The 21,700-nt window shown below is 39.0% G+C and overlaps 1 protein-coding gene across 1 annotated transcript in view; it reads left to right on the forward strand.

The window, feature by feature from the left end:
* Positions 1-21,700, forward strand: part of LOC126457585 (TATA-binding protein-associated factor 172) — a 291,210-nt gene that overhangs the window by 189,970 nt on the left and 79,540 nt on the right. Inside the window, exons 28-29 of the mRNA XM_050094016.1 lie at positions 4,417-4,624; positions 10,503-10,603. Of these exons, the coding sequence (XP_049949973.1) occupies positions 4,417-4,624; positions 10,503-10,603 (309 nt within the window). The remainder of the gene's footprint in view (positions 1-4,416; positions 4,625-10,502; positions 10,604-21,700) is intronic.

The raw sequence follows: 21,700 nt of genomic DNA on the forward strand, positions 1-21,700 counted from the left end.
TGCAGAAATGTTTTTAAAGTTACAACTATGAAATGCACTTATAGAACTTGTGACACAAGATATAAAATTTAACTAGAAAGTAAATATGGTAATGGAAAGTCCCTGGTGGAATATAAATAATGGAAGGAGCAAAGATAACAAATCATCAAATAGTTCAGGTGTTCAGTCATCTATATGAGCATAAACAAGACTGAGAACCTCTGAGGTCCTTCCCATTGTACCATTTATTAGTTATTCTTCCTATCTTATTCCCATATGCTGTACCGGAAGAATAATTGCTTAAGAGCCTTTGTACATGCAGTAATTAGCCTAGTCTTGTTTTAGCAATACATGAAGTAGTGACACACAGCGGGTTGTAATACATTTATAGATTCCTCACTTGAAATTTGGTCTTGACACTCTGTAAGTTGCTTCCATGGATAGTTTGGTCTGTCTTCAAGCATCAGCTAGTTCAGTTTTCCCAGCATCTCCAAGATGCTATCCCATGGATCAAACAAAGCTTTGCCATTCACGCTGGCATTCTTTGTATCGTTCAGTATCCCTTACAGTCCTATTTGGTAAGGATCCCACACACTTGAGCAATAATCTATGCTGTGTCTCACAAGGGTTTGTAAGCAAGATTGAATTTTCCTATTTCCCTACCAATGATCTGAACTCTGCCACCCACTTTACCTACGATGTCATGCATGTGCGCATGCGTGCGTGTGCGCTCGCACACACACAACACACACACACACACACACACACACACACACACACACACTCCTCTGTATGGCTATGTTATCCTGGCTTACTACCTAGTACTGGCACGACAGCTTGATGGGGGCGAGCAATTATGTAGCAGCAAGGGGGGTTGGGAAAAGATGGCTGATGAGAGGGAGGGAAAGCCAGTAGACACGCAAGACAGGAATATGGCACCAATGGTCTCACTTTGGTCACATCCAGGGGGAATTTTGCAGAATGGCATGGAACAGCAGATTGGGAGGGGGAGATAGAACAGATGGTAAGGAAGATTGCTGAGAAGGTAATTTGTATACAGAATGAGGTAAGTTAGGGTCATGGGGCAGGGGTGAAGATGGGTGTGAGACAGGGGATATCCAAGTTCGAGACACAGAGGATTACAGAATTGATTGGTGTGTTGCAAGGACCATTACCAACTGCATAATTCAGAGAAGCTGGTATTGGGAGGGTGCATCTGGGTATAGTCTACTCTTGGGCACAGTTGGCATTGGCCATTTATTTTGATGGGCAACTGGTTGTGGTAATACCCTCATGTAGGTTTTGCAAACAAGTACAACAAAGCTGGTATATAATATGATTGCTTTCACATGTTATCTTGTCTCTGATAGGATATGATGTGCATATGACAGGACTGGAGTAGCGTATGTGTATCTAGACAGGTCTTGCACCTGTGCCTTCCACAGTTGTATGAATCAAATGGCAAGGGCTTGGTAGTGTGCGTCTTATAAGGATTGACTAAGATATTTATAAGATTGAATGGGTGGAGGAATAACATATTGGGAAGGATTGTGAGGAGGATGCTCCTTATTTCTGAGCACAATGGCAAGCAGTCCAAGCCCTGGGAAGGGTGTTGTTCCGTTCTAGTCCAGGATGACATTGAACGATGAGGAAGTGGGTGCTCCATTGCAGCTGGTTCCTGGGATTGATCAGAGGATTAGGGGCTTGTGTGAATATGGCATGGGAAAGCTGTTAAGGAACGATCTTAGGATAGTAATGCCTGTTTGTGAAGTCCTTAATAAGACCTTCAGCATACTGGGCAAGAGGTGGCCTGTCATTGCAGATGTTCTGTCGACGGGTGGCCTGACCAGATGGAACTGACCGTTCCATGTTGAAGGGATGGCAGATAAAATGCAAGTACTCTTCCATGTGTTAGTCAACGGGCAGTGTCTAAAACTCTCCATGTCTGCCTTTATAGCAAGCTCACTGGTGGCACGTTTATATTCTGTGTCCCTTCTGCCTCTCCCTCCCATCCATCAGCCACTCTTTCCCAACCCTCCCCCATTCTCTTTTCTTCCTTTCTACCATTGCCTACTATACTGGACACAACCTGTTATCCCAGTTAAGTTACAGTACCAGCAAAATGTTGTCAGCCGGGACAGTGTAACAATGCAAGTGGTTTTGTGTGTGTGTGTGTGTGTGTGTGTGTGTGTGTGTGTACTCTATAGCTCTGTAGAAGGAAGAGTCCGAAAGCTAGCAGTATTCTCAGTAGTGTTTTATGTGTGTATCGATGACTGAACAATTCAATTATTCAGTGAGTTGCTTACTTTAGCCTTTCCAACATCTTTCAGAAAACAAGTAGTTATGGAAAATCATCACACTACCTACTTACTTCATAGAGTGCCTGTATCCATGACACTTGTGCATCAATGCATTTTGCTTCTTGTCCTAACATTAGCGTTCATCATGTTACATGCATCTGCAGACACAGGTAAGGAGATGGATCTTATTGTTAAGGTAAGCATATAGTTAGGAATTTGGGAAACCTAGTGGAGGCAGAAACTAGTAAGATCAAATACAAAAAGTAAAAGCTGCCCCTTTTGTAAAATCTGTATTTTTTGAATAGAAACATCGCATTTAATTTATCATTTATCATGCTGAATATTAGATTTTGGGAGAGAAATAAAATTTATGTTTGTTGGCTCTAGCTTCCAGAGACTGTGTGTGTGTGTGTGTGTGTGTGTGTGTGTGTGTGTGTGTGTGAACGAGTTGTGTTTGCATGAGTGTGTGCATGTGTTGTCTACTTTTGACAAAGGCCTGTATGGCCGAAAGCTAACTTTCCAAGAGTCTTTTTGGTGTGCCATTTTGCGATTCAGTGTCTCCTCTGTATGGCGAGTAGCAAGCATCCTTTTCACTATATTGTTAAAATAAGTTAGATTTATTACTCCACTGCCTCAAACATTTCCATGCATATCACATAATGCTAATGCCTCCAGTGTCACAGGAGAAAGGCAACCATAGAGATCACATTCAATAATAATATCTTGATAGTGAAGAAATGTATCTGATGTTTTTTAACCACTGTTTCTTCAGTGCTGTTCACAAGATGACTGTCATTGAGTAGAAGTTACAATAATTATCTTACATTTCTCCCTAAAATGGCAGATGTATTCTTTCCTTGTAAGTGCAGTTTTATAATTGTTATTTTGTCACAGATAGGAAATGAAGAGCGTTTTTGTCCACATTAGGATAACTAAGTGTAATATTTTAGCATTCGTACTGTGGATATAGATAATAAAAAATAAAGTCTTAGCTAGGATTGGTGGAATAACTCCTGAGTGTCTAATGGTGGCACTAGTGTACTATGGAGGTGTGCACAACATGTCAGATTCACAAAGGAAAAAATGAAGAAAACATAGTATTTCAACACCGAATAGGAAACATAGTATTTCAACACCGAATATTTGTAGCAGATTAAATCCATGTTTTGAACTTGAGTGTCCACCTGAAACCCTCTTTTTTTACCTACAAGAGCACAGGAAGGTGTTTTATACACTGACCTCTGATTACCTCTGCTGCATGTCCAGTCTCCACATAGGTTCTCCAGTTAATCAGGCAGTATAACCATTTGTAGGGAAAAGGACATTGCAGAAGGATTGACTTAATCACAGCCATATCACAAAGCGGAAATTTCATAACTGCTTTTTTTGTTGTGTTCACTGAGTTGAATATTTACAGCTGCTTGGAACACTGTGTAGATTAAGACTTAAACATGAAATCTTTTCCTTAATTTTCTCTTTGAACTCTCAGATTAGCTGGAAAGCTGATTGACAACTTCATTTAGCGCATGTTGCGTGCTTGACTGGATCAGTGATGAAGCACTAACTCAAGATGGATGAATTTTTGTGTCATTGTACACCTGGCAAGTAGTTTTAACCTGCCACAAATGTTCATCTTTGTGAATAAACAGGTTATATGTGTTTTTCAAAAATAGAAGTCATCTTTTGTTATTCTCTCAACAGTACAATAGAGAACAGTGTGTGAATGTTAATGCCTGCTACAGGACAGAAACTGAAGACTTGAATTATTAAATGACTATAGAATTAGCATTGTCAGTAGTTAAGTCTTATTTTTCATATAAATGATTAAGAGTAATTCAGTTTTTGTATTACTGAGGCTTTTAATAAAATTTTAGTTTTTTGCAAGTCTAACAGAAAAACCCTATACAGTGTAATTAATTATTACGTAAAAATTTTAAAAAATGTAATTCAATATAAATGTAGCTCTTCATGAATTCCTTACAAATCATACGATTTGGATGGGGGGAGGGAGGGGGGGGGGCAGTATCCACAGTTTTAAGAACCACTAAAGGCTGAGTCACCACCTGATAACTGGAATCTGAACAAGTACCAAGAAAGTTTCTCCATTTTGTAACTTATTTGTTCTCTTTCTCTACAGGCATCCAAAGCAGTCAAGCAGCTTGTAGCAAATCACAGACTGATACTGTCAGGGACACCAATACAGAACAATGTTTTGGAGTTGTGGTCCTTGTTTGACTTCCTTATGCCAGGATTCCTTGGGACAGAGAAGCAGTTTACAGCTCGTTACAGCAAGCCAATTCTGGCCAGCCGTGACCCAAAGAGTTCACCTAAGGAACAAGAAGCAGGTAATATGTCTTTCATTGTAACAGAAATTGAGACTGTTATTGGATCAATCAAAACTTTAGTGTACCCTCCCCCCTCTCGCGTAGTAGCGTAACCAACTTCTGGTTTACTCTGTTATTGTTTTCAAGTACCATATCCTTTAACTCATCAACATTATTTTAAAAAAAGGTACAAAATTCAAAATCATTCTTCATTTTAATTTCCTGGGGCTGTATTTGTTGAGTGTTCTTTTTTCCTTCCATTACCTGCTCAAATGCCTTTATTGATATGAAATTGGTGGGCCGATCTTCATTTACTGCAGTAGGGCACTCAATGTTATTTTAGTATTTGCAGATGATGTGACAAATGTTGCTACTCAACATCTAACGCTTTAGATGACAAGAAGTGATGTGGAGCTGGTTTGCAAACTTCCCACCTCTCTCCCATAGGTTGACTTACTTGGTATGCACAGCCGATCTTCTTCTCTGAATAGCTGGCCATGTCGATCTCCAAAAACGTCTTCTCTGAAGAATAAAGCTGGTTAAGGGAATTTATCAGATCCTCTCTCTACTCTTGAAATAATTTGGTACTCGAAGAATACATTTAGTTCAGTCATGGTATATTTCAACTTCCACAAAAAACAAATTCACCACTTCTCATATAAATATTCAAACTCCTGCGAGTCAACCAAGTTGTCAAACATTAGACTCTATTAAGATACATTTATGACAGAGTTGGTTTAATAACCACCAGAAAATATGAACATGTCTTGCTTCTAGAAAGTCCAACACATGAATTAACTTGAAAGTCTAATCTCATTTCTTCATCTGTCCTTAACAATCATCACAGTCACTAAACCAGCAAAGTATAGCACAGGCTCTTCTTACACATACACTGAAACTTTATGGATCATACAGCCGGTACTTGTTGGCCGCCACGTCCACATTTTGCTCGTGACTGTTTTTAGACCTGCACACACAAACATACAATGCACAGTAGGTCAGATTCGTCTCTCTCACGATACATTGCCCTAGTATACATCTTTATGTACACTATAATTAAATATTTCCTGGTAAAAATAAAATATATTTTACACTTCACTCTCACTTCTTAGCACCCCCTCTAATACCATAGAGTCCTCTTCCACTTCTCAACTTCTATAATCTTAGTAGATACTATGCCTACACATATTATTCAACTCATGGTAGATACTATGTCTACCTGTATTAACCAACTCTTAGTAGATACTGTGTCTACACACAATGGTCTAATCCCACTACTCTGTGACTCATCACTTCATCAGAGTGTTTGCTATCCTGACTTTTGTATGTATATACAGGGGGGGGGGGGGGGGGGGGGAGTGTGCCTTTTTCCAGATGTACACATATCCATTTCCCCTACAACCCTTGGCGGTTCTTACATCTTTTTAATCTGTAACTTCATTGTTTGCGCATTCGTATTTCTGTGTGTGTATGCAGAAATGTTTTCGTGTAGTCTGATTCCTCGGCCTTCTTATCTGAAGATAAGTTTTAGGTTATTGGAAACCACGGAAACTAGGAAGGACTTCAGCGAAAGAAGTAGATGAATATGGAAAGAGGGAAAAATAGATAGGTCCTCAAACAAGAAGTAAGAAAGGTATAAAGGTAGGTGTGGTTGCTAAGATTGAAGAAGAGAAAGAAGACAGCCCCAAAGACAGGAAACCCTTACTTGAGTGAGAAGTCGGAGGAGGTATGGTGTTAAATTGTTTCCTACAGAACGGACATTCCCACCTTCACCCTTGAGGTCCCCGAGGAAAATATTAGCAACCCTATGGAAACGGCAAATGGCAAAGAATCAGGCATACTTGTTTGCGAGGGTCATTTGAAAGGTGTGATGTGTGTTTTTGTTAGTCATGATTTATCTGTTAGTGGAATCATGCTTTTATGTACGCTGCCCACCCCCTTTCGACATTGAAACAAACCCTCCCATCTATGTCACATCTCGTAAAAGGTATAAAATATTCTGTACCAAGTATAAAATTATGTATTCCATTATCACAATCATTTAATTAGTCACACAATATTATGTTTTCCACAAATATAATATTCCATTCAGTTTACTAAGAAAAATATGCTTCAATGACTTTAACTCAATTATCTTACATTCAGCGTGAGAATGGTATTCTCACAAATTCAGAAATTATTTTGAAAGTTATGTGCCAGGTATGGTTCTCCCTACTTACTTAGAACTATGTGACAAAAAAAGGATTTCCAAGCAGCTTTCAAGAAAACCATTTTTGGAATCATTGTAATTATGATTCATATTAATAGAATATACAAATTTAAGGACATTGATTTCACCCAGACTTCTGCCCACAGATTTGCACAGGAAACTGGTCTAGAGATTAATTACAAGCACTAATTCAGGCAAAAATAAAACCTAACTATACGTGGAGACCACGTCGGACACTGGTGACCTTACAATCGAAACCGCTGAAGAGAATGGCTGGCTAGGCAGATTTAATCTATCTTGTTTCAGAGATAATATGCATACCAATTATCACCTCATGTTGCCACCTAGTAAAGTCAGGATAAGTTTGGGCGAGCCTGGACGAATCGTGAGTTCAGGTAGGGGCATCCCTGGAATAACCAAGGAAGATGCAATCATGGTTCCTAGCGGGCACAACTCTCTAACAACAGAGGACAACGCAGTCAAAATTCCTAGCGGGCACAATCCTCTTAACAGCGAAGGATGACGCAGTCACATACCAGGGGCAATTTTGGGTGACGTAATGTCAATTTCTCGCTGGTATGTTTCTCTAATAATCTGTAAGTGGTGGATGATAGAAGTTGGGGCATTTGGTGCAGGAAAATTTTATTACAGAAGAAACACCGTAAATAACTGACGGTCACCACTCTGCCCGGTAACACAGAACATTAACGTCCCTGTGAGATATACAACTTTATATCCTTTACGTTGTACTTTCCTTTTTTCTGACCCATTTGTAGGATCCTCTAAAAATAATGTCTTGGGATGGATTACCATTTGAACCCGGTATGGTCCTTCATACTTTTGGAAAACTTATGTGTCTCATTCTTCAGGGCAGAGCTCTGAAGATGCTATTTTACAAGGACTAGGTCATTGACCTTGTACTGTGGTTCTACAGCTTTCTCATTATGCTTACTCACTCTTTGTTGTGACTTTTCAACTAAATTTCTAGTAACTATTTCCTGATTCAGTTCGTAATTGGCAGTAAGTTATCCAGGCCAAGTAAAACATTTAATGAGAGATTCTCCAACAAAAGGTTTGCCTATTACTTCCAAAGGTGTTAATCCAGTTGGTAAATGTGATAATTCACTTAAAATAAGTTCAAAGTCTTTTCGTTGCCCATAAAGTATGTTTTTCATGGCAGCAGGTGCGGCATATTTCCGTTTCTTTCATAACTCTTTCACATGGATTCGAGGATGGGTTATAGTTGGATATTAATACTTGACGAATATCTTCCCAAGTTAGAAATTCTTTAAATTCGTTACTGACAAATTGTGGTCCATTATCTGTGAGAAATCGTTTTGGTTTTCCTATCTCCAGAAAGTACTGTTGCAAACAGTGTATAACCGTCTGTGTATTTGCTCTTTTAATAGGATACAACTCAACATATTGTGACCAGCACACTATGATGACCAAAATGTGTGACACTCCTTCCTTTCCTTTAGGAACCGGTCCAAAATATTCTGCTGCTGTAAGATCATGTAACAATTTAGGAATAGTTGGATACATTTTGTACTTAACATGAGTGTTACTCACTTTCACCTTCTGACAGATTTCACAGGTCCTAATTAAAGATGCTACTTTATGTCCTAGCTTCTTAAAATAATAGAACTTATTCATATGAGCTGTACACTTTTTCATTCTGAAGTGTCCATATCCTGTATGAATGTACCACACAATTTCGTCTTCCATTAACTTTAGAATGCAAATGCGCCATTGAGATGTTACACTGTCTCTCCAAAACAAATTATGCCCTATAATTTTCCACTTTCCTGCTTGATTAGGAGGTAAGGAATTCCTGATACACCTAGCAAACTTTTCTGTAAAATAGAGATCATGATGGATGCTTGCTGTTATTCTTTGGGCCACCTCTTGTACCCTGGTGTGCGGATATTCTACTGTCATAAAATAAATTGCAAAAATTATGCCAGATCCCTCCGTACATTCTAACTCTTCCATGTCTAGATAAAGTGCCAGGTACAATATTCTCATAACCTTTTACATACTGTGTCCTAATGTCATATCACTGTAGGAACAACATCCATCGCATTAGTCTACTATGTAACAACCAACTACTCATTAAAAAAAGAGAGAGCCTGACAATCTGTATAGACATGGATTTCTGACCCCCATACTAGTGTTTGGAATTTTTGGATACTCCATACTATTGCCAATAGTTCTTTTTCAGTAGCCATGTAGTTTAATTCATGTTTATTAAGACTATGGTTAGCAAAGGCTATGGATCTATGATTTACTTTGTCTAGACCCCACTTTCCTTGAAAAAGTTCTACTGCAATACCATAATCAGATGCATCGGTTGAAATTTTAAATGGCTCACTCATACTCGGATGATGTAATATGGGTGATTCTACCAGTGCTATTTTTACATTTACAAACACATCATTTGGCTCTTGATCCCAAACCCACGGTACTCTCTTTCTTAATAAATATGAAATTCTTGGGGCATTCAGTCCTTGACCTCGTATATATCGTCTGTAGTATCCATCCATTCCTGTAAATCCCTTCAACTCTCTTATGTTTCTAGGGGGGTGAACATTATTTAATAGCTTTTGTACTCTAAGGATGCAGTCCAATCCCCTGCACCCCTCTTGTTACGCACAGTGCGATTTAGATAATTTCGTTGTAATACCTTTTTCTTTAAATTTTTTCACGGTCTTACTCAAGGTTAGACAATGTTCTTCCCAGGTAGCTGAGATTATGAGGATATCATCTACATATATTATTAAATCCTTCAATAAATCTTTTCCTAATGCCTCATCCAGAGCACATATCAATACGGATACTGTGATATTTAGTCCAAACGGTAACACATTGAAATGATAACGATATACCATCAAACAGAAACGCTGTATACTTCTTTGATTCAGGATGTAGCCTTATTTGCCAATATCTCGCCGTAAGGTCCATCATGCTAAAAAACCTTGCTTTTTCAAATTTGGATAATAATTCATCGATGTTAATTGGTCTGTCTTGTTCTGTCTCTATATGCTTATTCAATGTACATGCGTCTAGCACTAATCGCACACCTCCTGTAACCTTTTTTACCACTACTAAAGGGTTATTAATGATGCTAGAACTATATTCTATTATATTGTTGTCAATCATTTTGTCAATTTCCTCCTTAACTGCTTCTTTCAAACTTACTGGTATTGGATATGGCTTACAGAAAAATGGAATGTCATCTTTGATTTTAAACTTACATATATAATCGCTGATATTACTGGGATGATCAGAAAATACTACTTCATATTCCATTAGAATTCTTACTTACTATAATAATTCCAGTTAAATTCATGGAAATTCTGCTTTCTTGTTGATCACTGTCTATGAACATACTGAATGGTACTAACCAAAGATCAGAGATACATTTTTATACGAACTTTGCTGTTTTGTTCTGTGTTATTTTAAGTTAACTGACTACTAGAAACGATCAAGTAAACTACCATCACTAACTCGTTGATTCCTTGCAGTCACTTTTGTAGAGATAGTTACAATTTTCAGAATCCACCAATATTGTTACACAGCATATGTTCAGGCTTTTAACCTTTCTCTATTTCCAGCTGTCAATAAAAATCACTTATATAAGTCAGTGTTAAATGTAAGTTATTAAGATTGTGAACTAATTCTTTGTAGGAGCCTTAGCAATGGAAGCTCTGCATCGCCAGGTTCTTCCTTTCCTTCTGCGCCGAATGAAAGAAGATGTTCTGCAAGACCTTCCTCCGAAGATCACACAGGTACACATATTTCACATAATGTTTTAAGACTTGTCTAGCTACATAATGTGAAAAATGCATCACCAATTTCAAACTTGGATTATGTAGGATTTGGTGTCCTTCTTTTATGACATGTTGAATGTGGGAATGCTTCTAGATTAAGTACTGATAATAGAAAACTGTAAGTAAATGTTATCTCCACTTGTCTGTACTCATCACTAAAGTTTCTCTGTAGTTTTTGGAAGCAGTAACAAAGAGTAACAGTTCAAGAAGTGAGTAAGTTAGTTAATTAGTTAGTTACTTACATGCCCCATGGATCATTTTGCACACTAGACTCTAATGATATGAAATGAATCACTTTACGTCCACATCGCATATTAATTTGTACATATGGTTACAGTCTGAACTTTTCTAAGTTTTATTATTATTACAAAGCACAACACATGCAGTGTGTTTGAAATTTGTTGTAAAGTTTATTGGAACTTAATTAATTATGACCAAGAGGTGGTGACAAAACTGTATCCTCACCCAGAATTACTTCTCTTCTAAACGCATCTGCTACAAACAACTCAGGGGTACAGCAGTAGGCATCCTCATAACACCATCCTAAGCTAACCTATTCATGGGTCATGTAGAGGAATCCTTCTTAACCACCCAGAATCCCAAAACTATCACCTGGTTGAGATTCGTTGGTGACATCTTCTTGATCTGTACCTATGGTTAATACAGCCTGTCCATATTGTTCCAGGCCCTCAACACCATCTCTCCCATTTTCTTCACCTAGCTCAACAAGCCACCTTCTTCAATGTCAACCACCACATCAAGGATAGCTACATCTATACCTCTGTCCACATCAAACCTACCAACCACCAACAATACCTCCACTTTGATAGCTGTCACTCATTCCACACCAAGAAGTGTCTTCCAAACATCCTAGCCACCTGTGGTTGTTACATCTTTTAGTGATGAACAGTCTTTCTCCAAATATATCAAGGGTCTCACTGAGGCCTTCACAGACCGAAATTACCTACCCAGCCTCATCCAGAAACAGCTGTCTCTCATGTCTTGTCTTACCAGTCACCTACCAGCCCCCACATACCCACTGTACGGCCACAAAGGAGTGCTCCTCTTCTGGCTCTCTACCACCCAGGACTGCAGCAACTGAGTCACATTCTCCTTCAGGATTTTGACTACCTATAATAAGAAATACCCTCCCCACTACCCTCCTCTCCCCTCCCACAGTGGTATTCCACCACCCACACAACCTATGCGGTGTCGCTGTCACAGTCATCTCCTGTCCCATCAAAAACAGGCCCACCTGTGAAAGTGACCATGTGATCTAGCTTAGCTGCCAACCACTGTGTCACATTCTATTTGGGAAAAATAAATAACAAACTGTTTGTCTGCTCTAATGACCACTACCAAACTAAGGCCAAGAGAAAACTGTTTCACCCAGTTGCCGAACGTGCTTCACTTTAATGACTGCTTCACAGCATGTGCCAACTCCCACCAACACTAGCTTTTCTGAATTCTGCAGGTGGGACTTGTTCCTTCAACATATCCTTCGTACCCATAGACTCGTCTACGCTATGCCCTGTCCTCCACCTGCGTATCCTCTTCTCTGGTCCTACTGCAGTACCATACTACACATGCCTTATATCCCAGCAATGCACCTACCTTGTCCTCTCTAACCCCCACCCCCTCCCCCAACTCACATATACACACACACACACACACACACACACACACACACACACACACACACCTTCCCTCAGCACAGCCTCCCAGTGTTTCGCTTAACAGCCCTATCATTTCTCTACCACTTCCATGTACACTCCCACAGACAGCACTAGCATCTCCCCCCACCCCTACCCTGCCATCCCACCCACTCCCACTCCCATTCCTCTTCTTTACTCCCACTTTGATTGCTGGTCACGTCCAGCATAGTCGCATTTGGGCCTTTGTGCACAGAGACAACAGTAGCCATGTATGTGTGAGCTGTGCTTGTGTGAATATTTGTGAGTTTTCTACTTTTGAGGAAGAACATGTCCAAAAGCTGAAATATTACTAGCATTCTTTTTCGTTGTTTTTTGTCTGCGGCTCAGCACTCCTTCACATTGTGAGTAGCAGTCTGCCCCTCCACTGATTATTTGTATGTTGCATGAATCATATGCACGATATCTCACTTTGATGTGGTTCTTGTAAGTTGATTTACTAATATAATACATTGTCACAATGGAAATATGGTTGCATGCTGACCATTTTCTTGATCACATTTTACATTAATCTTAATATACATTTAAAATTATTGTCCAGGTGTATTCAGAAATTTGTTTGTGTAGTAGATGGAATGGTTAAACAAAAATTATTTGTGTTCATTTTTTAAAACTGTTTCCATTGAAGGCATGGAAGTAGATATTTTTATGCATACACCCTTATTCCTACCCTGTAAGAATGAGACTATTTATGAATGCTGGAGATAACAGCAGTTACAGTGAAACCTTGATTTAACACATTTTAGTGTACTTTAAAAATTGTAAAACTGGGAGAGAACTTTTTAAGCAGTAAATGTTACATATTCACCCATGGCCTTGTGTTTTCGTAGTCTATGTGTAATATATGGACACAATGTACACCATAATACTCAACAGATACTTCTTTATTACCTAATAAAGGTTTTCTAAATGTGATACTATATTTAGCCACCAACATAATATTTCCTGACACTTTAACATAGTAAATCACACCAGAAATGATGTGTTTTGGAGAGAGACAAATAGTAAGATACTGAGCAGCTGCCACATTGATTTAGCAAAGCTTAAAGCGGCGTTTTTATTATTTTACATATTTACTCATGCATACTACAACAATGTGCAGTTGTAGTTAAACGTCTGTCCAAAATGTGTTATGATTAGCACAGTTTTCCCTGCTAGAATATTGGGAAAAGTGGTGTAGATAGCTGAACCTAGTACCCGGAACATATCTAGCCATTTTAGATTTTACAAAAAAGAGTGGGTGAATTATTGTAAAGTATGTTAAATGTGGCACACAAATGTAGAGATTGGCAGTGGTACTGTATCACACTTCAGCCTTTTTGGCACACACATTAGAAAACATTAATAATCTGTTTTATTTGTTCAGTGACCTTTAATTTTTATGTAAAAGTGATGTAATGAACAAATAGATACAGTAGTTCACACTTTGATAAAAAGTCCAAAATTATATATTATTTTAATTTTTTGGTGAATTTTTAATATGGTTTTCCCAGTTCTTAAACACAGCGGAAAGCTTTGAAGACTACAGCTACAGCAGAAATGTACTTTTTACTATCTTCATTGCTGCATCTCCATCTGTTGTAGAAGGTACCTCACTGTCATCATTCTCGTATACAAGAAAGTCAGTCATACCTTCAACAGCTATACTTTCCAACAGTGACAGCATGTTGCTGCTTTTCAGAAGTAGTTGGTGACAGTGGACTCCTTAATGTCTGTTCATGCCTTGGGAGTATTCTGCAAAGAATCTGAAATAGACATGTTAAAGTAGACTGGATTTTTCTAGCTTCCATCGAACTTAATGCCTACTACACAGTGGCTTTGAAAGCAGGGTTAGTACCCAAACCCAAGGCCTACAGTTTTCTTGTGCAGTTTTGTGTAAGGAACTCTTAACTGCACAGTATATGGTGCACCAACAATCCACAAACATAAGAATTTTCTTGTTACAGGTTCCCGTTCTTGCATCAAGACTATACACCTGCTTCTCGTATAGGTCCAGTGTCATCCATGATTTGTTATTGGCAGTATTGTTCATGGGCAGTGTTTTTACATTTTTAAAGCAAGATAGTTTCCTTTTTTTCCAGTCACAAAAGCTTTAATTTTTTCAGACCTGTCAGTGTTCGTGCCTAACCTTACTGTAAGGTGAACTTAACAGTGTTTCTCTTCATAGAAATCTTCACATATGAAGGTCAATGTTTTCTTTTGAATGACACTAAAAAGAAATCAGTTTCAGCTATGTTTAAAATGTCTGTTGATTACACCACTTTATAATTTCTTGTGATCTACAACTCTGCCGTTCACTTACAGTTTCTATGTTTGCACTGTTTCTTTAATCATTTACTGTTTTATACATATCATTGTACTGCATCTTGAACCCATTGATTCACCCATTAGATGCAGACAAATCCTCAGTTCTGCATATTAGTCACTGTCAGTGCCTTGTAATACATCACCACGTCATTCACAGGGCTGTTGGAAGCACATGCTGTCGAAAAGAAGTTCTTTATAATTTCTTATAGCAGCACATATTTCAAGTAATTGGCATATTTCATCTTTTTTCTTGTAATATTTTCCATCCTAAAGCTGTGACAGAAAACATTAAATTTCTACTTGTAAGGAACAGCTAACAACACTACTCTTGGATCACCTATGCAATGGCACCAACAGTGCTACATGATACAGACGATTAATAACTCTTGGCACTGTGGTTGACGGGAGTAACTGTATCAGTTAAAATTGACTTGCTGTGGTCTGTAGAGACAGATTTGCTAGTACAGCCAAAGCAGACTACAATGTGTTTAGTAGTGCATATGTGAACCATAAATGAAACTATTTTATTAGTTACAAATACTGGGAAATGGATGTCCTGTACACAATGATCATAATCCCAGAACTAATTTAACACTGAAACAGTATTTTTACAATATTATCAGTATATTACTTTTTATGCTGCATACAGATTTGAAAGCTAAGCTTAGTAGTGACAAAAACAAGTGAATGTTTGTCATAAGTCACACCTTCTTCCAATTTGTATGAAACAGTTGTTCCCATCGGCCACCAAACTGAGTAGAGCTTGGTAGCAACACTATCATGACAAATTGTTCCAACTTATGTTAATTCACAAAATGTTAATTTGCATTTACTGAATAGATTGCCCTGGGCTCAAGAAAGTGAACGCTTAATGCTTGCACTACTTGATGGCCAATGCCTTGCTATGTCAATGTATGCAAAATACTTCAGTCCCCCCTTCCCAGAGTATTGTTTCATAAAATGTAAATTGTGGAATAATTATAAGCAAGTTAATGCAAAAAGAGAACTGAATTAACATTGTGATCATAGGAAACTCGATGAGGATGATAAAATGTTGGAATTTGTGGGCAAACATTAATGCTGGGAACATGAAAGTTAGGTTGCACTGTAGTTCTGTTATTACTACAGAAGAGTAAAACTTAAGAAGGCAGTTTTATTCCTTGTCATTTTTGCTATTTATTCTTGTGCAATTCATCTGAGTCTTCGGTTGAACATCATAACAAACAGAGATAAATAAATAAATGAAGTCTCATCTGCAGCTGAATGTCATATACCAGTGTAGCTCTCTGAAACTTTCTCCATGGGATCATATCTATGTGTGTGTGTAATAAAGCAATCAGACTACTTCCTTTTTTGAGTAGTTGTAATGATTTGTTAATTATAATTTATAGTGTTTCAAATAATCCAGTAGCAAGTCTGTGTTTACATAATACCTCTTTGTTTTACATTCTTAGATAGCAGTAATGTTTCTATTGCTTCTATACATTGTCTTTGATAGTGAAGTTTGTTAGCTACTTTATTTAACTGAAATGAGCAATGTGGAATAATCGGTAACACATATGATTTGCACTTAAGAGGAACTGGTTTCAAATCCCATCCAACTGTCCAACTTTAAGGTTTCCTCTGTTTCCCTAAACCAGTTAAAGCAAATGCTTATATGGTCCCTTTAAAAAGGATACAGGGGATTTCTTTCCTCATCATTTTCGTGACAGAGCTTGGGCTTTGTCTCTGGTGGTCTGGTTAGTGATAGGACATTAAATCCCAAATGCCCTTCGTTCTCATCTAATATCCTAAGTAACATACTATCTGGTGAACGATCTCAGTTTTCATTGTGTGGTGACTTAATAGTGTGCTCATTTGGCAGCTTTTAATATTCTCGTGTTGTATCATAACATTACTCAATTAATGTTTTAAAGAATAGTAAAAAGTGTGGCTCAGTGCTAAAGTGCCAGGTCTTGGGTTTGATCCTCAGTTTTAAGATTTTTATCTGTCACTTATTATTTCATCTCTCAATATGAATGCCAAATTGCACTGTGTTTCAGAGTGCACATTAAACTGTCAGTCCCCTATAACTAGCTGGGGAAGTCAGTTCAAAGGTCAGAGCAAGGCAACAACATATGATCTCCAATAGGACATTGCCTAGTAAGGCATTGTGGTGTTCAAACAAACCTTCGGGTTGATGACACCTTTAAGTGTTTTTGAGGAAGACAGTGTAATTTGTGCATTACGTAACTATCAAGAACATTACAGGATTTACCTCTGTTATTATTTAGACATATCATACACAACAGCTTGGATAATTTTGAATGTTGACTTGAAATATACCTAACAATCCCATTTGGCACAAGTGACCTACATCCATAACAATAAGATTTGAATGATAACTGACAGCAGCAAATATTTTGTTAACATAAATGAATCATGGTTGGTCTTCCTTTTAAGTTATTAGGGTTTATTATTCAAAGTGTTTTACTGTAATTCCTAATAATTTTATGTAAATAAATCACCACCAGCTCCATCAGTCATTTGACACCTGCTGCTGGATAAAGGATTCGTCCAGACGTTGCCGCTCATAATGGTGTTCAGTGATATGGATTCATTGTGTTCCTACAGGTTTCCTAATACTATTTACCCACTGTACATTATGTTATTGTCCTGGTCTTTTTTTTATTTCTTGGAATGTAGCAAAGAACTTTCTTGGCCCATTGACCATCTAGTCTCCTGGATACAAGTCCTGTGCTCATTTATTTTATTTTTATTACATTGATAATTGGCTGCAATAATTGTGCAGTGAAGAAGAGCCTTGTCCAGGATAAACTAGCTTTGATGCTTGCATCAAATCAGTCTTTTGGCTGAAGACTGCAGCAACAACATCAGTTATGTCTTCTGTTTCAGTTTGTTCCCTGACCTCAAGGGCCCCTTTTCTGTCTCAGTAATTCCGGAAATGTTTCTTTCAGATTGTGTTCTGAGCAGTCCTGAGATTTCGAATGTTTTTAGCAGTTTGCGCTTCAGTAGTGTAAGTGAAAACTTGTGATATGCACTGATTATAAACTCTGTGTTCCAGACACAATGTAAACTTCATTCCGAAAACTGTGTAGATCTCCAAAAGCACTCCATGTCATTTCTACACTTATATTTATTTGTTATGCAGTGCATCCTGTCTTCAGATGTCCTAGAAACAAAAACTTATCAACTGGTTTTATTGCTTCATTGTCAATGTGTACTCTTTTGTTTTTGGTGCATAATTGTACATTATTCTAGTCTTACTGTAACTGATTTACAGGCCTGCTTTCAGACTTGGTCTGTTAAGTTGTTCCAGTTGTTATTTATCTGCAGTAGAGACAAACAATACAATGTCATCATCAAAATGAAGGTAGTTGAGGTTTTCCAACTTTAGGTGCCTGAAAACTTCATCTAGTGCTGCTAAAAATAGTTTTGACGGTGTTGAATCTTCTTTCCTGAATCCTAATTGAATCCTCAATTTCCCATTATACTGTTGAAGTGTAATGGAAGCTGTGCGCTGCTGTACACATTCTTCAAAATACTAGGACAGGCTGAATTAATGACTTGGTTCTCAAGGGATATTAGTAGTAATATTGTTATAATCAAGTTGAAAGCTTCCTAAAAATCTCTGAACTCCAGACAAAGTGAAAATCCTCTTTCTATAATTTTGTTTGTGACTAGTAAGCAACCATTTACAACTTCAGTGGCCAGGTTATTACTTCACTTAATTAAAATCTGATGGTTTTTCTATGGAATGTACATTAGGGAGAGAGAGATGATATATGTAGAATTTTTGTTTCAGTTTTAGAAGATGGTCTTTATTTCTAAACATTTTGTAAACAATATTGCAAGTTCATTTTGCATTAAGAATGAAAACACACGCAGCACTGGTGTACTATTCTACAGTATTTATTATCTTTTGCGTCATCTCATTGTTGCTGTAGGCTTATACCATGGGAAGCAAGGTGGAGGATGTTGTTTGGTGGTCAGTATCCTCTTTCTGTAAGACAACAACACACATGTATTAATAGGGTTTCTTATTCATAAGAATATGAAGTTACTTATCTTTAAGCTAGTTGTTGTGGTACAAGCTCTTCTGCAATAGTCCGTGTTAGCCTCACTGCTGGTGAAGTACACTTCCCACTATGCACACTACTCTGGTCGCTGTGTACTGCCTGAGACTGAGACTCTGATTGATACTGCTACTGTCTGCAACTGCAAGCGACTGGGCTGTGACTCGGTGACTCACTGGATGGCTGACTGGGCCTTACGCTCCACAGCAGCAATCTAAATACTGGCGGTCGAGAGGGCATTGGTGGCGCGTTTCTAGTCTTTTTCCTGAAAGGCTCACCTGCTCCGGTGCCTCTTTGCTGATTGGAGTGCTGGCGACAACGAATGCCAGCAAATTCCTCCCCACTGAAATGCTGCACTGGTGTCATGTAGTGAGGCTGCAAACGACAACAGGGAGGGAGGCAGGACGCAGCGAGCTGTAACTGTGTAGGATGGCATACTCCCGACCATACCCCATCATCTGGCTTGCGAGGTAACAGGGACGTCCTATGGAAATCTGCTGCCAGGGCACATGTCCAGGCTTGAGGGCATGTCCTTGAATGCTGAAGTTGATGGAGATGGCAGATTCAGGCCTATGGGGTTAGCAAGCGGGGATGGTGGAGGCGAGGCCACATCATCTATCTGCTCCTCCTGGATTGCCCTGGTGGCACTAGCATGTGGCCGTGCAGTCCCGTGAAGCAGTGAATCTTGGGGAAGAAAAGAAGCAGGATCATAGGGCAAATGACACATACGAATTTGGTTGTGGTGGCAGTGCTTCAAACCATCAGGACCTGCAGTCAAATACATATAAGAGTCAATGTGTTCCTGGATCACGCCTCTTTCCCAGCACCTATGGTTGCCATAAACTCTGAAAAGAACAACATTGCACGGCGCAAAGTTATACTTGCAGACCATTGGCCATGCCAGATGCTGATGTGGGTGTAGCAAGTGTGGCAGTGGCCGATGACGGCGGTCATGCAGAAGTTCCACTGGAGACAGTCCGCCTCCTGGGTGGGAGCGGTAGGAGGCGAGAAAGAGTTGCACCAGCTGTTCCTGTGTGTGGGCAGTGAAGCTTGGCCATCTGCTGTTTGAAAGTACGTATGAAGTGTTTAGATTCTATGTTGAGTTGCAGGTGAAACTGAGCACTTGTTAGATGACAAATGCAAACCTGCTATGCAAAATATGGAGGACTACACTTGAATGATACTATGTGATGTGGAAGAAGCCGTAGGCACCGCAAATGGGAACTTTCTAAAAGAGTCTACCACTATGAGCCAACAAGTGTTCCAAAATGGTCCTGCATAGGCAATGTGCACTCGTTGCCATGGCAGTTGCATCTTAGGCCAAGCTGAGAATGTCTGTGGTGGTGCGGATCGGTTCTCCATGCATGCATGACACTGTGATTTCATCTGTTCAGTGTGGGGGTCCATGCCGTGCCAAGTACAGTGCCGGCGTCCTAACTGTTTAGTGTGAACAATTCCCCAATGTCCTTGGTGGAACAATCGCAAAACATCCTTTTACAACACTTTGGGAATAAGCACACATGATTGTCCACTGTCATTTTGAACTAGAATCACACCTTGTACCGAAAGTTTACGCCAATGTGTAAAATATTGGCACACAACTGAGTTATGGATATTGTTCAATAAACTAGGCCAAGACGTGCGAATGTAGTGCAACAGAATCTTGAAGTCTGGGTCTGCTTCCATGGCCTGTTCTTTTCTGTAGTGTGAGGGAAAAGATTCCACTAATTCAGAGTCCTGCACATTGATTTGGCAACAAAATGCGGCAGATGCATCAGAATCAGAGTCTGGGCCAATCAGAAGGTGAGATAGGGCATCTGCATTGCCATGATTTGCTGTAGGTATACACAATTTCGTACTGATACTGCGAAAGCAACGAAGCCTAACATTCCAATTTTTGAGCATTGCATGTAGGAACCGTCTTTGACAAATGAAACAAGGAGTGCTTGTGATCTGTCACTAAATAGAACTTGCGACCCTAAAAATACTGATGGAATTTTAGCACACCATACACAACAGCGAGAGTGTCTTTTTCTGTCTGAGAATAATTGCACTGAGTTTGAGTCAACAACTTTGAGGCAAAAGCAATTGGTCTGTCTTGTGAACCAATTCTGTGCGAAAGCATAGTGCCAATTCCGTAGGAAGAAGTGTCAGCTTGGAAAACTACTGGCTTACACTAAATATCTGTCACTAAGCAAAGCATTTTTGAGTTTCTGAAACCCGTCGTGACAGTCTTTAGTCCACACAAAAGGCACATTTTTGCGACACAAGCGATGCAATGGAGCTGCGAACTGAGTGGCATTAGGTATGAACCGAATGTAGTACGTCATCTTGCATAGTACTGTCTCCAGTTCAGACACATTGTGAGGATCTGGCAAGTCATAGATTGCAAGCAAATGAGATTGCAGGGGGTGCATGTCCTGACTGTTTATCACATGACCTAAGTACTGTAGTTCAATTTGAAAAAAAGCCGCACTTTTCAAGATGACATTTGAATCTTGCTTCTGACAACAATGGAAGCAGAGCACAGAAATTGGCAAGGTGTTCCTCTGGTGCACAACCTGAGACAACAATAACATCAAGGTAGTTTGAACAAAATGACGCTTTAGCAGTCAGCTTTTCCAAGTAACTTTGAAAAATGACTGTACAGAAAAACTGCCAAAGGGCAAATGCAAATACTTGAACAATCCAACATGTGTATTTATGACAAATACTTTCTGTCGTGCTTCATCCAATGGAATTTGCAAGTAGGCATCATGCAAATCTTAGAAAATTAACGTCCTGCACCAAGCATGTCCGTGAGTTCCTCAGGGTGAGGTAACAGATAAGTGTCAACCACTGTCTGTGGGTTGACTGTAGACTTGAAGTCAACACAAATGTGAATGCGACCAGAAGTCTTAGGCAATGATACGAGAGGACTTGCGCATTGACTAGCTTGAATGGGAGCAATTACACCATTG

This window comes from Schistocerca serialis, chromosome 2, assembly GCF_023864345.2.
Source record: "Schistocerca serialis cubense isolate TAMUIC-IGC-003099 chromosome 2, iqSchSeri2.2, whole genome shotgun sequence".
Taxonomy (NCBI): domain Eukaryota; kingdom Metazoa; phylum Arthropoda; class Insecta; order Orthoptera; family Acrididae; genus Schistocerca; species Schistocerca serialis.